This window comes from Notechis scutatus, chromosome 1, assembly GCF_049901735.1.
Source record: "Notechis scutatus isolate UNSWTSFEM ecotype Mainland chromosome 1, rNotScu1.2, whole genome shotgun sequence".
NCBI classification, from domain to species: domain Eukaryota; kingdom Metazoa; phylum Chordata; class Lepidosauria; order Squamata; family Elapidae; genus Notechis; species Notechis scutatus.
In genome coordinates this window covers 19,174,760-19,192,472 of record NC_142009.1, presented here as the reverse complement: position 1 = coordinate 19,192,472, position 17,713 = coordinate 19,174,760, and the positions used below count along the sequence as shown (strand labels likewise).

At 39.9% G+C, this 17,713-nt stretch overlaps 1 protein-coding gene across 5 annotated transcripts in view; it reads left to right on the top strand.

The window, feature by feature from the left end:
* Nucleotides 1-1,125: 1,125 nt before the first annotated feature.
* CUX1 (cut like homeobox 1) overlaps nt 1,126-17,713 on the top strand; it is a 347,690-nt gene continuing 331,102 nt past the window's right edge. For 3 of the 5 annotated variants that reach the window (XM_087957650.1, XM_087957634.1, XM_087957641.1), the window contains exon 1: nt 1,135-1,411. In XM_087957650.1, the coding sequence (XP_087813776.1) occupies nt 1,349-1,411 (63 nt within the window). In that variant the 5' untranslated portion in view covers nt 1,135-1,348. Of the gene's footprint in view, nt 1,412-5,414; nt 5,511-17,713 lie in introns of those variants that run through there. The other 2 variants (XM_087957662.1, XM_087957638.1) reach the window with 2 other exon arrangements.

The window sequence follows — 17,713 nt, the reverse complement described above, 5'->3', positions numbered from 1 at the left end:
TGACTTCCCATTGATTTAATGTTTCTTTTCTTTCCCCTTAACATTTTGTGTTTGATGGTAAGACACAGTGTCTGCACACAAGATATTGGATGCTGAGGTCATGCATTTGATTGATGAACCATTATTTAATTCTGCACGTTTATAAACACATATTTAAGTATGCTTGCAAAAGATAACTGTTATCACTGTTTCAAGATAAATGCATTTACTATTGCAATCTTTTAAATACAAACTAGGAAAGTGAAGTCCAGATGAATTTTAATGATATTTCATGTTTCGAACTCCCCCCCCAAAAGAGGCGCTCTGGGAGGTAAATACTGTTGAACTACTCTTGAGCACTTTTCTATACTTTACAGTTTTATTTACAAATACATGCCACCTTATGAGGGTTTTATTCTACTTCCACTATGTTGTATTCGGGTGGAATGCTCTTTACACCATAGATCAAAAGTTTAAACTAGCTCTTTTAAGGATAGTACTGTTCCCCCCCCTAAAATTAAATGCATTTTATTTTTATTATTTATGTTTCAAGCTCCTCTCCCCAATAGTTTTACAGTACAGCTATTCCACGTATCGCTGTATTTTATAAAACGCACAAATAAATGACTCTTAAATACGTACACAGATCCATACCCACACAAGCTCTAAGTAAGAAAAGCCAAAGAGAACCATCGCTGTTGAAAGTTATCCAGAAAGTAGGGATGTAAACCATTTCAGGTGACTTTTAAAATGAATTCAGATCCATTTGCATTCTAGTACTTTGTTTTCCCTCCAAGATATTACGTCTCTATTCATGACTCTGGGGTGGCAAATATGTGCGTGCGTTTAGTCCGCGTTCCCGTCTTTGTTTTTGTTTTTTTAAAAAAATATATAGATCCATTACACATAGCAAGCGTGCAGGCAGCGGAAGAGGAGAAAAGGAAAAAGAAACAAAAACCCCAGAATAACTTGAGTCCCAAGTCCAAAAGGGAACCGCATAAAGTGCGCGTATTCTTGTTGTGGACACAAAGGAAGAGTGCCCGTTTCGCAGAGATAAAAAATGTCTGAACCCACATTAATGTTCTCTCCCTGGGTTGGCAAGTCCAGCCCGCCATTCCGAGAGCTCCCTGTTTCGCCGGTCCGGGTTTTCCGCGCGCCCTCGACTTGCCTGGCTTTGCTGCCGGCCTCTCTCTCTCTCTCTCTTCTCTGAGCGTCTCGCCCGCCGCCCGCCCGCTCGCTCCCTCCCTCCCTCTCTCTTCCCCCTTCCTCCTCCTCCTCCTCCTCCTCCCTCCCTCCCCGTGCACTCTCCAGCCCCTCTCTCTCTCGCTCGCTCGATCCGCCGCTCACTTCTGTCTCAATATGTCTCAAGATGGCGGCCAATGTGGGATCGATGTTTCAATATTGGAAGCGCTTTGATTTACAGCAGCTGCAGGTCAGGCTCGGGGTCCGCTGGCGCGTGGGTCTCCCCCTCTCCGTGGGACCCCCTTTCCTTCTTCTTCGCCCTCCCCTTCTCTCTCTGCCTCTCCCTCCCTTTGCAGGCGCCCTGGGGAGGGGGGGCTCCCCCTTGTCTTCCCCTTAAGAAAACCTCCCACCCCCTCCAAGAAAAAAAAAGTCTGGGCAGAAGCAGCGCCCCCCTTCTGCGGGTCCCCCCACTCCCTCCAAGCCTGGCGGAGACCCGGCGGTGGCGGCCGCCAGCCCTGCCCGCCTCCCCTCGCCTCTTTCCGCTCTCCCTCCCATCGATAACCCGGCGCCGCCGCCGCGATCAGAAATTGATCCTCTTTGTTCAATTCATCGATCCCAACAAGATGGCGCCGCTGCCGCCGAGGTGGCTTGTCCCGGGATGGAGGAGCCGCTTCGCCACCTCCTCCCCCCCCTCCGTCCCTCGCCGAAGCGCCCCTTACCCAAAACAGCATCACTCCGGGAACCCGGGTTTCCTTTAAGCCTCCCCCCGCAGCTTTAGTTTTATAAATAAGGGAGGACAGAGAGTCACGGGGGGGGTAATAATACTAATAACAATAACGGGGAGCGGGTCTGCCCTCTCTTCCTTGAGTCTTGATTATTTGTGCAGCCCCTTCCCCTAAATCCAGACGCAATTTAATTCTTCCACAGCACTTTTCTTTACCCCCCCCCCCTTTCCGACTAGTCCCCTTTTTAAAAAGGAGGGAAGAATGAAGGTTTTTTTTATTAGTAACTGGAGATATTATCCCCCCCCTTTACTGATTTCTACTTATTTTTGCACTCCCCCATCTAAAACAGACCCTACTTTTAACAACACTTTTATTTAACAACAGCCCGCAATTAGTATCTTTCAACAGTCTCACAGTTTGTGGGGAGGGGGGTAGACTTAAGGAAATGTAACTTGAGAGGGAGGGGGCTATCTTATTTTCCTTTTTTTTCCCCCTCCATCGGATGCCCCCTATCTTTTTTTTTCTTTTTCTGTAACAGTCCTCCAATTTTATATAAAGTGAAAGAATTAAGGAACTAAAATCACCATAATATATATATTTAAAACAGATGCATGTGGATCTCTGCTTTTTCTATTTTCTAGGTTGATTTCCTCTTCCAGAGCTATGGGGGGGGGGGGGGGTGTTCTGGGGTTGCTTCCTTTCTTTGACTCTGTCATCCTCTAGAAACCCCTCTTTTTATGCAGAGGAAGGAATATTAAAATAACCTGTAACGGAGGGAGTCTGACCTGTTTCTTTCACTCATTTCAACCCCCCTCCCTACTGGAATGAGTCCCCTTCTTAACGGGGACTAAATTTTATGGGATGGGGAAAGAAGTGCTAAAAGAAATTGCTGTAGATGTATTTTTATGTGCAGATCTTGTAAGATCATGTTTCTTTCTGCTCTGGCTCCTCCAAAAAGACATTTTTCCTTCTAGATTTAAACCCCCCCCCAAACACTCGCACACCAAATACATTAAATTGAAGCTCGTGGGAAAGTTTGCAAGGAGTTTATACAGTGACCAGGGAAGGGGGAAAAGCTACTAGGAAGGAGTGACTTTCCTGCCTCCCCAGTGTCAGAAGCTACCTTATGAGGCCCGGGGGAGCCCCAATTTTTCTCCCTCTTCTGTCATTGCCAACTTTTTTTTTCACCTTCCTGATGGTAAACTAATGTGAATAGCTGGAAAAAATGAGCTGTCTTAATGCTGCTTTAAAATTCTGGCATTATTTTGTGGGGAGGGGTTCTTCCAAAGTGGCTTTTGACTCCCCCTTTCTTTGCTGGCTTATTTAATAATGGCAAGATTTCCCATTTCACTCCATTCAGTCAAATCTTTTTTGGGTGGTGGGTGGGGGTGGGGAGTGGGGCTGAGGAAGAAAATTTGGAATATCGCCTTTCTTTTTGAAGAAATCCTATATAGTGCATTTTAAGCTTTGGGTTTTTTTTCTTCCTTTGGGGGGAAGCATTGGCTAGCATTAATTGATAATGAATGTACTGTATTTAGGTAAGTCCTACCCTTGCAGTTCTCTATTCACCCACCCTCCTATTTTTATTACAAAGGAGATTGCAGTCCCTTTGTGAAATAATACCAATTCTCTGTCATTTTCCCCCATTCCAGTATTTGGGGAGGAAGTGTTTCCTCCCACTTCTTCCTTTCCCAATTTCCCCAGAACAAGTTAAAAAGGGGGGAGGGGTCAAATTAGTTGATTCTTCTTTCATAGTGTGGGAAGGAAGAGAGAATGTGCAAGGTCAGGGGAGGACTTGTCTAATCCTGTTGTATGTTATGGGGTCCACTGTTCGCCTTTGATGTTATATTGTATGCCAGAGAGAGACCGAAGCGGGAGACGGAGATCTTGTAATGGGGGAGGACAAGGCAAGTCTTACATGGCTATTCTCCTCCCATGAAAACCCCCAATTCTTTTGGTAGATTGGAAGAGGAGTAAAGAAATAAATCCTACTGTTTCTGTGTTTGCTCTTAAGTAAATGCGATGCTTAAGATTGCAGCTTCAGGTTAATCTGAGGGATGGTCTTCTGTTCCGCTTACATGCCATGCTGGGTGCTTGGGTAGTAGGCAAAAGGAGAACTTTTTTGCTGTTTCTTTTTACCATTCTTTAAAGGAAGTGTGGGGGGGGAATCTCCTCTTTTGAAAGGACCCCTTTCCTGCACCCGCTTTTCTTAAAAAATGGGATGGCTCCCTGAGTTCCAGCCAAGACTTCTTAAGGCTAGAACTGACCCTCCACAACCCTGTTTGTTTTCTATGTCATCTGCACTTTTGTGGAAAGGAGCATTCTCTCATTTCGGAAAATTCCTCATTTCGAAGTTTTAATTGAATCTTTGGAGGTGGTTTTGAGAATGGAGGGAGGACCCATTTCTTGTTTCACTTTATATCATTTCCCCCTTAAATTGAGATATATGCGTGTATGTCTTTTCTCTGGGATTGTGTTTACCTGTTTTAGCTTTACAAAAACTGTCCTTTCTGCATTTTAAAGAGGCTGGGTTGCAGCTTGGAGGAGAGGGTTCTTTACTTCTCAATCAACATATTTCGCTGACCTCCCTTCTCCTTTCACACGTTTCCCAGTTGTTGCTTCTTGTGTCTGTGTAAAAGTTGTTTCTCCAAATTTGGGGACTGGAGAAGTCTCTGTATGAGGTGTCATTATGTTGATATCAGTGATCCTGGAAGGATGTGTTATACTTTTTTTGTGTGTTTCGTGGGATCAAATTAACTTTGGGGGAATACATTTGGAAAAAAAGTGGGTATTTGATACAAAGCTCTAATTAATAACTGCCCCTGATGAGAGCTTCCAGAAACTTTAAGGATGTTGCTTTTTTAATGGAAGTGGGGGAGAGAGCTATAGGATGGCAAGCTCCCTGGGACCTTGTAGGGACACCTACCACCCCGTGGATCAAGTGTCTTAATGTATAGTATTTAGATGGTGGGAGGGAAGGGAGATCCCTCTTTGTTGCCTTTTTTCTCCTTATGACTAGGTGGGTTGTTGTTATTGTTTATCTTATTTCCTTATTTCAGGGTTGGCAGGGACAAGGCCTCTGCCTGGTGGAGGTCCCTGGCCAGAACAATTTCTATATCAAGTATTTTGATACATGCTTCTCTCTATTTTTAACAAGTTTTTATGTTTAGAAGTCATATTTAAAGAAGTTTTTGGAAAGGAGCAAGTGGACAAGATAAAGATTGCCTTATGTATATGGATGGGATGGGTATTCCTTGATGAGATTGCAGACCTACTACTTAATAACACTGCTCAGGGGTGTATGTGTGTGTGCATGGGTAAATAAATATGAATAACAAGTAGGAAGAACCCAAAAGACCAGTAGGAGCTTTCCCTGTGGATCAGTGTTTTTGTGGCATAGATTGGTTGATCTGGGGCAGGAAACTGTCCAGCCTCTATAAATGTCTGACATGTAAATGAATTTGGCTGGAGACCTGCTCTTTCCCCCCTCCCTTTCCTTTCTCCCCTGCTGAGTAGTCTGTTCAGCCAATGCCCCTGTTGGTGTGAGGATAGTTCAGCATAGAAAGAGCTGGAAGTTGTGCATACTGTACATAGATGTTTGGCACAGCTGAAGAGGAAGTAAAGGTGAGGGCTCTGTTTGTGTGTGCTTGCATTAGAGACTGGTTGCTAAACTGGGCTGTGTATTCCTCCTGGGGTGTCCTGAGAATAAAAGTGATAGTAAGACACCCTGGTTTTAGATTGTGTGTGTGTGTGTGTGTGTCCGTGTCCGTGAACCCAAGTTGTGGAGTGGAATGATGTTTGTATTGTCCCAGCTTTTTTGTCAATTGGGAGTATAACTGTTGGAAACATTCTGGCTCATGAATATAAAATGCTGTTCAACTGTTTTCCTCATCCTCATGAGGGTAGGGGCTGCTGGTCTTTGCCTTGGAAAAAGATTAAAAGATAAGGCAAATTATTTATTTGCTCTGTTTTTAAAAAAAGATCTTTAGATTAAGGTAGGCTTGTTTGAACTTTCTGTACTTGAAAGAGTTCTTAAAAGTGGCTAAAATACCTACAGGAATTCAGGAAATGAGACCCAGATGTGGAATTGTATGGATTAGATTAAGATGTAGTTAAACATGATCTGACAACTCTAATTGTAGCTGACTTCACTTTTGCCTATGTATTGTAATTGCTTTGAATGGAAAAATTTGCACATCCCTTGAGAATAATCCCAAAACGTTTTAGTTGCTACTGCATGGGTACTTCTATAAATACTGTGTTTGTGAAAATAAAGTTATATTGATTAAAACCGAACATTTCAAAGTGTAAACATATGTAAATATAATAGCAAAGAATGCAGCCAAATGGCAGTTTGATAATCTTTTTTGTTACTGCTTTGTAAAAATAGTTCGGTTTAATTCCTGTGTAAAACTTGATTTGGCACATTTATATAAAGTTCAATCTTGTTTTTGTCAAACTAAATGTGACCCCCTTCTCAGTAGTGCTAGATTTCTTGTTGAAACCTTCTGGCAATATTGGCGGAGAGTTCTATTTGATTAATATTTTTTTACACAAAATTTCTTTATGCTGTATATAGCCAGGCTTTGTGTTAATTGGCTGCCTTGCTAGGAAGATAATGATACTGCAACAGTTCATCTATCGTAGAGATGCAGTATGTAGTGTAATACAGATATAATTGCCGCTCTCTTCCCAAGGCAAGATATACTCAGAAATCTTCATGAACTTGTACATACTGTTGTCTCTGATGAATACTAAAAGAGTTGTGGCTGACAAGCTACTCTGCAGTGCTCTTCTTGTCGTGTATTTTGAGGAAGAGCAGCTACCATTGCCCTCTTCTGTACAGTGCCACACATTTTCCTTTGAGAAGTGGAAAAGAATGTCAGTGATGCCAAACACTTCACTCTACGTTAGCTCTTCTTTGGCTTTGTAGTTTTCTCTCTCTCCCCCTCTTGGCTATGAAGAACGTGTCTGATAAAGGCTCTCACCTTACTGGGATGTATGGAAAGAAGGCAGTATCTGAAGAGTTTGTTAGAACCAGCAACGACTCACATATGTACAGGCCTTAGAATGTGTGTACTTTATTTAAAAAGTTAACTATATAACTGAGAATTGCATTTGTAATCCCTACTCTAGGATAGTCCCACTAAAGTGAAAACCTGTCAGTTTGAGTTGTCCTCTGAATTTATGTCAGATTTCCTGTTATGGGCTGAAAGAACTAATAGGGAAGAAAGTATCTGGTTCTGTTTATTGGAGAATCTGACTCCAATCTCAATTATTTTTATGCAGTGGAATTCTTCTGTGGGTGCACTGTGCATAAAGTGAAATGGATCTCTATCAATTCCCTCTTTTTTTTCCTGCGGTATTTATGAAAGATTATATAATTTATAAATACTTGACTACCATTTGTGTTTTGTTGGGTAGAAATTTTCTAGAGGCTTCATTGGTTGCTTGAAGCTAGATCTGAGACCAGATCTGTTCCACGCTGCTGCTTGATTCCTTTTTCCCCTGGGAGAACCTATAAGGAGGTCAAGAGAAACTTTTCTGCTGGTGGGAGATAAGAAACTAAGAAAGGTAGGCAGGTTGCCTGTTGGTAACTGCCCCTTTAGATACCTGACAGTGAAAGGCAGATTTCTGGCTCCAGCCTCTTCTACATCATAATATACAGCTCCAGGCTCCACAGTCTTACACTTGAGATCATATCAATGTGAATCTTTAAAAAGCCAAGAACATAGTGTGGGGTTGACACATCCTTCTTTCCTCTCTGCTCCATGAACTCACTGTTATGGGAGAGTCTTGATGGCTGGGGCTGTTAACTGCAGAGGCTTACTCATGAGGCAGCTAGCCAAAATTGTGCTTCACAAATGTTTAGGTTACTATCAGATGCTGGCTCTGTGAGACTGGAGCCTAACCTGGGTTGCTTCATTGATACTTTTGGTTGTATCACTTCTTGAATCATTTTTTCTTGGTCCATACAAGTCACGATTCTGGAAGCCAATTAGAGCCCACAAGCTTTAGTTTTTATATGCTTTTCTGAGTTCTCTTCTTAGAACAGCAAACGGGGGGTTCTAAAGTACCAACAAAGTTTACTTACGTTAGATGACCAGTCCTGTATCATATGCTGGTAGGTTCAGGTAAGTTTCAGATTTATTTCATGGGTGACCCACCCGTGCAGATTTTGTATTGGCCCCCAGTTTTATCTAAGAGCTGTTTTGACCCACCTCCTGGCTGCCCGATTTTGCCTTCCGTTCCCTGTATTACGGAAGGGTCTCCTGGATATGGATAGTTTGCACTTGGCAATACCATGTTTTGCCTCAGAATCTAAATGGCTAATTTGAAGTTGAGTTAAGCCCAAGTTTAACTTGAGCGATCCACATCTGATGAGGCTGCTGGCATGGATTCTTTGCCTTTTTCCAGAAAAGATTATCCAAGTGTATTGTATAAACATATATATTTCTGGGAGTTTATTCTTTGCCGGTGTGACTCTGAGTTCACATATTCTCTAAACCTGATGTGGAATGTGGCTTGCTTGGCTTTCAACCCAGCCAGTTGTTTTTTATTGAGTAAACCTTGGTTAAACAAAATATGGTTTACTGTGATGTGCAGATCAGATCAGGGACTTGACCAAGGCCTGTTCAATAACCTTCATGGATCACTGAGAATTTATAACTTGGGTGCTGGGTGTCTAAATTAATTATGTTTCAGTGCAGTTTGTCTTCTACTCCAGAACATAATAATAACCTATTTCAGAATACTAGTAAAATGTTCTCCGTTACTCCAGATTGACCATTAAAGCATATACTGTGATGACATCATTATGCAAATAATATTTACTTCATTTGCACTGTTTATGTCATTTATTTTAATTTACATCAATGACAATCACATTATTTTGCTGATGATGTAAATGCCACAGGAATTTCATCTGTTGCATTGAGATTTGCTAAATTGAGACTTCACTACAGTATGTTCCATGGTTTGAGAGGAGGAGAAGAGAAAACAGGTCAAGCTGAGTTATATTTTAAAATATTTCTCCATTACTTTCAGGTTGTTGGGGAAATATGGTCCCTTGTTTTACAAATCAGTTATATTCTGGATAGAATATGGGGCTCCCCTGCTTATAAAAACCATGTATGAATGCTGTACCAATGGACAAGCCTGTTGTAGAGCAATTATACTTTCTAAATTGAGCATTGAACATTGCTGATGCAGTAACTAGTTGCCAAACCGTATTTAATAATGGCTGAAGAGGTAGTCATTGGATTAATAATAAACTTTGTAGTGCAGACAAAACCCTGGAGACATTTGAATGCTATCATGATGAGTTTGGCTTTTAATACCTAAGTGAAGAGTTAAAGTGTTGGGCTGTAGTACTAAAGAACATGAACAGCTTCTGGTGTTACTACACTCATGGCTAGATTACACTGCATATTTAGTATATCAGGAATGTGTGAGAACTATTGCCGGAAACCATTTTTGTCTGGTAGTTTATTCTATGTAGGAATTAGAATAATGCATAGAAATAATCCTTTTTGTGGTTCTACACAACATAGTAACTTTACATAGCAGCACAATAAGGGTTTGCATGGGTATGAAAACTGGCATGGAAAGACTGAGATACTCCTGTCTGTTCTGATCTACCATCTTGCTTAACAACTGAATCAGTGTACAAGTCAATCTATTTTTTATTTTTGCTCCATGAAAATAGCAGTCTGGTTTTGAAAGCTTTCTCTAGAGTTCCTTGCCATTATTGTTTTGACGTGCTGCCAGTCTATCTGAAGCGTCATGCTGGCATGGCAAATCTGCATTTGTTTTCCATTTGTGAGATCTTACGAGTTCATCTGAATAAGGACGCTTCCTCTCACATTAAGCCAGGCCATTGACAAATCAACCCAAGAAATTCATTGTATTAAAATATTTTCTTCCTTTACCTGTGATGGTCTCATAAGAACAAACTTTGGGCACTTGGCAACTGGGCCACATTTATAGCAGTCTGCCCTATTCCATAGACACATGATTGCATTTTATGATATTTTTGCCCCAACCCAGCAAACTGCAAAAAATCATAAAATTTGGTCGGTCATGTGACCACATTCATTTTATAATAATCATGACTTAACGATTGTGATGGCAGGCTGCCTTACGGTCATAACTCAAGGATTACCTGTATATATTTATATTTGCAAATATATACTTGTGGGACTTAAATCAGACCTCATGGAATAAAATTAATAGGTAAGAATTGGGAGGAGAGGTCTTGGAATCTCTGGTTATTCCTGTCTTGCCTTGATAAAGTAGGATACAGAATGCTTTGATATTTTTCTTCTGGATTTTTTGTAGATGTTTTTGACAAGAACTGGAATATAATGATTACCGTTTATATAATGCTTTCTCCAAATGTTTCAAGTGCCATTTTGATAATCCTTCTGGTAATGTAGATGGGGGAAAGAGGGTCAGAAAATACTAATAGTGATATAATAAGTTCCTATGCTTCAGCAAAGGACTTCCAAATCTTTCCCTCCCTTCTTCCCTCTTGGGAGGCAGCTCCAGATTCCCGTGCAAGTGAAAATTGTTAGAATTCTGTATTCTAGATTGTTATTAAAAGGCTTATTTTCTTGTCATCTTACTAAGGGTAGCTTTGCACATTTAGCTGATCAAGAAATTCCAGTAGGTTTTTCTCACAGTGAATGGAGAGCACTGAAAAAAATTATTTATAAACTGGTAAACTTGAGTGGCTCTTTTTTTTTTTTTTAACCAAAAATGTGTGCTTGAATGGTTGGTACAGTTGTGTAGGATATATGTATATTTGATCTGGCATAACAAATATATAGTTGCTGACACTACACTTGGGGTTTTGGGTTTGTTTGTTTTTTGCAGCACTTGGGTTAGACATTTAGTTGTTTACTTGTTTCTCTCTTGTTTTATATAAAATTAATATCTTTACTGGTGTACTTTTATTAAAAAGCTTAATAAGAGTTCTTAATGACCGTGACTGGAATGGAGACATCTGGTGGCATTTAAGAATGTTGCCTCTTAGTCACACGTTACAGCAGTAACCACTCTGGTGTAATTTATATAGGTTATCTATTGTATTCACAATGTAAAATGGGTGGTTAAGTGAACAAGATTGTGTCTAGTAAAGACTGCCTTTTGGGGGGGGCGGGGGACAGATTCATAGCTCATTCAAAGAGATGTGGAAAAAATGGAGGCCAGATGGAAAGTAAGAAGTATTGCCAAATCTAAAAAATGATATGTTTGAAGCTGACAAGAAAACAAAGAAGCAGACCGACAATTTTACCTATGTAATAACAAAACATATTGACATGCAAAATAAATATTAGATATGAAAGAATGTCATCTAATTTTCCCAATTGATGTTTTTTGAGTATTGTCTTATGCTGATAATGAGAATTCACTTTGGTTTTCATTTGGGGCATAAATTGGGGGGGCATGCATAAGCGCACCAACTTGCCTACCGTCCCTGTCCTATTGTTTCTTTTATTTATTTTTAATATGTATCCATGTATTCATAACTATGTTTTTACTTCTACCTATTACCTTGTAAGCAATTGACAAACCAAATAAAATACAAATAAATAAAAATAAATTTGTAACTAATAGCATTTGCTTCTGGCATATCTCTAATTCAAGTATCAAAAGTCTTCCATTCGAATCTGCATATTTTTCTATTGCCTTAATTCCTTCTTTGATATATACAGTTTCAGTTCAGTTTCATAGGCAACTTTTGACATGCTGGTGTAAATGTACATATTTTAACAATTCTTTCAAAAAAAAATTCTTATGTGTGAGGTTTTTTTAAGGATTACTTATTGTGGTGAACAGATTATAGAAGTAGATACACACATGCATTTCCCCACTATTCTGCATTTACTTCTTTCAGGTAAATATGAGCTAAAATGTTTTGAAAAGAGCAGATTATTCCAAATTCAGTCTAATTCTGGATCACCATGGCTTTCTATGACCTAAAACAATTTCAGATTACTTTCTGGTACTTGTTTTTGAAATCAAGATTAAAATGCGGTTATAAATTGTGAGTGACCTAATGTGAAAAGTATCATGTCTGTTCTCCAAATATGGAGCTCAAAAGGACACTAAGCACACAGAATAGGCCCATCAATCAATGCTTCAAGAGATGGATTACTTCCATGTCACCTTAACATTAATTTTACAGCTGGCCTGTACTTATGCTTGGCCATCTTCAGCACTCCAGAGGAAGCATGGGAAAAGAGAATGCCTTAGATAGAAAAAGAGCTTCTTTGTAATTACTGCCAATAGTTTCCAAGTTGTTAACAAATGAGGGCTAGAAGATGTTGCAAGCAACTTATCAGTGTTGACACTGAAGCATTATGACTAAAAATCAGGTGATTTTTCTCTGATCTGCTCTTTCACAGTACAGCATGTAAAGCTTCTTGCATTTCTCTTTTCAGTCCTCCCCCTTCAGCCTTCATTATGGTAACAGGCTACACAAACTATTTAAATCCTCAGTGATACTAAAGGGGCACAATTTATAATGATGTAAGCAAATTGTATTATTTGCAGCTTAAACTCAAGTCACGAATATAAATGGATATTATGAACTTTACAGTTTCTAAAAACAAACTAGACTAAAAATAGAAGTGATGTGGGTGATTTCCCTATTCAGATTAAGGCTGTGCTACAGGGAGGCGAATTCCTCTGCCATTTTGCATACATTATCATTTGCTCCTTATATTCTCTGATCCATCTGGCCCACTAGCTCCAGTAGCATAGTTCTGATCTTCAGTTGGGGTACGTTTAGGTGCTTTTTAAAAAACCCCTAGTTAGTCCTATTCAGTCATCTTTTTAAACAGATGAGGACTTGGAAAAATTCCTTCCAAGACCCAGTTCTCTGTATTGTCCAGAAGCTTAATAAAGCAGAGTGCCAGATTGTAAATAATTAAAGCAGTTAAGTAGTTCAGTGAACAATTAAATATAAGTGCCTCTCCCCCTTCAGTCGTCAATTTCTGGTCAGTTGGTGAGATGAAGAGGCAATATGAGTGGGATGCATGAATGTGGATGGTTGCAACCCTAATTCTTCTCTCTCTCTCTTCTACAATATACAGTCTACCTGGTTTGAAGCTCTCATACCTAAATAGGACTTGTGTTTTATCCTGTTGTGCTCTAAACCCTTTTATTTATTTTCTTTGCTAAAACTGTTGCTGTGTTGTTGCTATAAGCTAACAACCCCCATAGCCCATGACCCAGTTCAACATGTCACGTGAACAGGGCCTATTTGTTGCAATTTAATTGCAGCTATCTAGAAGAGCTTACTGTTTCACATCATTTGACAAAGGATAGATTTTCAGTTTAGATGGAGAAACGCTTTTGAACTTAGTATCTCTGAAAAGTTTTAAGCTGCACAGTCAGTGTTTCTCTGGCACTTGGGAGATCACTTCTCTGTATTAAAAGCTGCATAATAAAATAATAAGTTCATGACATCTGTAAATGTTATGCTTGGATTTTAGGCTCTTGAGGCTGCAAGATATTTCAAATTTTTGCAACCTGCTCCCTAGCAAATTTTTGGAACTAAGTACCTGTGGATGAGGTGTAGTTTTGTGAAACATTTACTAAGTTAGTTGCTTTGTTATTGTTGTTCCTTCAATAGATGGTTTAGAGATAGTTCAATCAATCATTTTTTTTACTGAGAATTTAAAGAAAAAGCTATGCACAAACAATGAAAGTGTTCATTCAAACATTGACAGCATTCCTTTTGGGTTTCTTAGAAATCATAACCAACTTTTATAAGTATTCTCATCTATATTTTTAAAAGTGGAAAGGTCCCTTTGTAGTAAGAATATGGTCAGAAATAAGTCAGAAATTGTTTCTATTTTTATGACAGCTGAAGGTGCTCTGGTAATAACTGTAATAAAAACCACCCATTTGCTATGCTTAATGTGCATTCTTATTTGTTGAGATGTGCATTTCTGATTCAGCATACTACTTTGCTAACAGAAGTATTTCAATGGATTATGTCCCTTTCAAAGGTGGAAGGCTCAGTTCCATGATAAGTAGTCTCTGGCTTATGTGGAAGGAGGGAAAGGAGAAGTTTGCTTCTGCTCTGGAATATGCTTTGATAAACAAGTCATTTAAAATTGGGTGAGAAAGGTATATAGAAGGGCTGTGCTTCTGTGACCATAATATAGCTTAAAATATCAGTGATGTCACTGATTCAAGAGGGGTAACTGTGCTTGAAGCATGACACTTAAAAAGTTTATTATGATACTTTTGTAAGTTAGAGCTTTCTTCAGTAGATGTGTGAAGAGAAGATGTGGTGCAACTCATAGTAGGTCCTCATATTTTAACCTGCCACCAGATGGTCCTGTTTTCTCTCCATCAACCAATCATCTCTGAGGTATGCCTGGCTTAATGAAGTATTTGGTAGTATTAAACAGTTGTTGGGCTTAACAATTGACTAGCTTGTCATTTCTATTGGGAGATACTTTCTTACTACTGTGATGTTTACACAGCTTTTTAAAATGTATATTATAATCTGTTTAGGTCAGGGCCATGGATTTTTGATTATGAACATGAGTATAAATACAACACTTCTGCTTGCCACAGTGCTTTAGTAAATTCATACAGTGCTTTAGTAAATTCAGTAATTTGATGTCAAGTTTCCATACTTCTGTTCTTTAATTTGTTTGAAATTAATCTGACTCTAGTACAGTGGTGGCTAACCTTTTTGGACTCCTGTGCCAAAAATTGTGCGCGTGCTTCCACGCTCGCGTGCCAGCACCCAGAAGGCAATGCGTGCCCCCCCATGCCCTCTATGCATGCATGCGCAATCCCCACCCACCCCGCTGCCCCTTTACCTGCACTGCGCCTCACAGCTGATTTTTGGGCGGTTTGAGGCCTTTTTCAGCCTCCCAAAGGGTTGAGGAAGGCTTCTGCAGGCTTTGCAGGCCAAAAACTAGCCCTGTTTCATCACTTCCAGTATTTTCGGAAAAACAGGAAGTGACAAAATGGGGCCAGTTTTCGGCCTGCAAAGCTTGCAGAAGCCTGCAGAAGCCTTCCTCAAGCCTTTGGGAGGCTGAAAAAGGCCTCAAACCGCCCAAAAATCAGCTGTGAGGCACGCACGTGCGCAGTGAGGTAAGTTTGCCTGCAGCTTGCGTGCCAGCACAAATGGCTCTGTGTGCCAACTGTGGCATGCATGCCATAGATTCACCATCATGGGTCTAATAGTTTCTCAATAGAATGCTCTCTTATTCTGTGTATTGTATAAATTTTGTTTTAAAAGAGTGGGTTTTCTGGTTTGTTTTATTAATGGATGGAATAAGTGAATGCAGTTCATAAATTGAAAGGTATGTTTTTTCCAGTAGACTATCTGGCTGTCAGATGTCACTGACTATCCCAGTGTCCATTACCTATTAAGATGAATTATAATATACCCCTGGAAGATTGGTTGAATCATAAAGTATCATGTCTTAAAACAGATAAAATCTTTGTTAAAATTACTACTTGCCTTTTTTCTCCTTGAAATAAGAAAACTGTAAGAACCTTAAAAGTATCAAATTAAATTGTAGTATAGTCGAATATATAATCCACCATCCAGTTAAAAATGAAAGCAGCTTTTGAGATTTGGGAAGGGGGAACAGCATAGTTAAGTGCATTCTGAATATATTTGTACATCCACAGGTATTTATTTGTGGCAATTGTGTGTCCTTGAAAAGTGAGAAAAATGTATTCTGGGAAATTGAGTAACTTTCAAGGATTTCATCACGAATTATGAGCTGATGTAATATATTGGTGAGAGTTGAGCTGTGAGCCAAGAGTCTACTACTTCAAGGCTAAGTTTAGCCATGATGTCGTTTGATGGTTTGAGGAGCTTCTCTGAGTTGGCATTGGACCTGTCTTCAGTCTGGTTAAGCTCTTAGAGAGAAAAGGCCAAGATGGTCTTGTTGGAAAATGGGAATGCTTGTGCAGTTTTTAAAGGAGAAAATTTAGTGGTGCATAGGTAGGAAACATGTTTTATATAAACCAGGGGTCCCCAACCTCTGGGCTGTGGCCCACTACCAGGCCTTGATCCGTTAGGAGCCAGTCTGTGAAAGTGGCAGGCAAGCGGGTGCATGGATCTCCGCTTGCGTGAGCGATGGGCAGTTGTACACACACACAGCTCCATTTGCATGAGCAGCGGGCACGTGTGCCTGCCTCTCACAGAAATAGAGCAGCGTGCACAGAACCATACCACCCACCCCGGCCAAGCCGAAAAGCTTCAAAAGTTGGGGAACTCTAATATAGACAATTCTATGTCCATGCCTTAGCCTTTGCTGTCCGAAATGGCAGGAAGGTAGTCAGTATAGGCCAATAGGTTCAATTGGAATTTTTAGAGAGTTTTCCCAGAACATCTCTTGAGGGATTATTTGTTCACCAAATAATGTTCCGGTAAAGTTTCTGTGCTTCCAAATATCCCAAATTACCCCCCCCCCCCATTTTCCAGACAAACAAAAGGTTTAGATTTGTTTTAATCCTGCCTTTGTTGTTTTTGTAAATACCTCAGGGGAAGCAAATATACCCAATACTCTTTTCCCCACAACAGCAACCTTGTGAGGTGAGTTGTGCTGGGAAAAAATGAGTGTCCTAAAGTTGCCCAGTTGGCTTTCATGACTAAGGTAGGACTAGAACTCAGTTCTGGTTGCTCACTTGGTGTCTTAGCCACCACACCAACCACCCAGTATTTTTGTTCTGGGCTTATGAAATATATGTGGCACAGAGGCATTCCTGTAAATAAAAATGATGCTGGAGAATGCCAGCATTACGTTTAATTATTTCTGGCCAGTATGGGATTGGGGGGTGGGGGGCGAATAGGCAAGCACAGACAATGCTGAATTATGGTATGATTCAGTATTTTCTTACGATCTTAACAGGATTATGTAACAATTACTTAGAAAATGAGTATGATGCACTCAAATCCTGTAAAGTGTCATGCAAAAATGAGGTATTGCATTTCTCCAGGCACTCTTTGCTTCTCTGCTGTCCCTTTTATGAACCTAAAAAAAAACATTACTTTTAGTAATAGTTCTGCATCTAATAGGAATCTCTAGGACTGAGAAATAGTACAAGGGCCTCTTTGAATATACATCTCTTTGGGATGTGATCATAAGTAACTATTTATTATGCCCATTTTTCATTGCATATGTGAACAGTGCTTATTTTATGATTGCATTAAATGGAAGCTGGTAAGATAGGAAGCGCATCTTAAAAGAAAATTACTTCTATTGTGTTAATGCATTTACTCATTGCATTTTGGAAAAATAGAACTGAGCCATTGTGTATATGGCCATATCTAGCTTAGTTAACGCACCGTGTGCTAAAATATGATGATGTACAATTATGATGATGGTTTTTGTCCAAATTTATGGAGTTTCTTCCACAGTTTTGCTGGGTTTCTTCTTCCTGTTGCTTATGGTGGTTCAGGACTATTGTGGGGCTATTCAAAAGCCACCTGGGGGTCAACAGGTTTTTTGTTAAAGCTTATAAATCATTCTCACATGAAACTAGAATATGGCAGGTTTGAATTGTAGTTTTAAGGGTATGCCTTAAATTAAACATATGTTTTATTTCATCCACAGAACAAAAAAAAAACATAACTTGGAAGTTTGGCTAGATCATTCTGATGGAGGGAAAGGTTCTGGTCTGTCTGAATGGATATCTGGATAATTTTTTATTGTTTTGGATTTGGGCTGAGACAAATCTGTAGGGATCATGTGGGGTGAGTGGGGCAAGACTAACACATCTTTCTTATGTCCTCATAGGCCTTTGTGTCTATTTCTGCCCTTCCTGCATCTTCT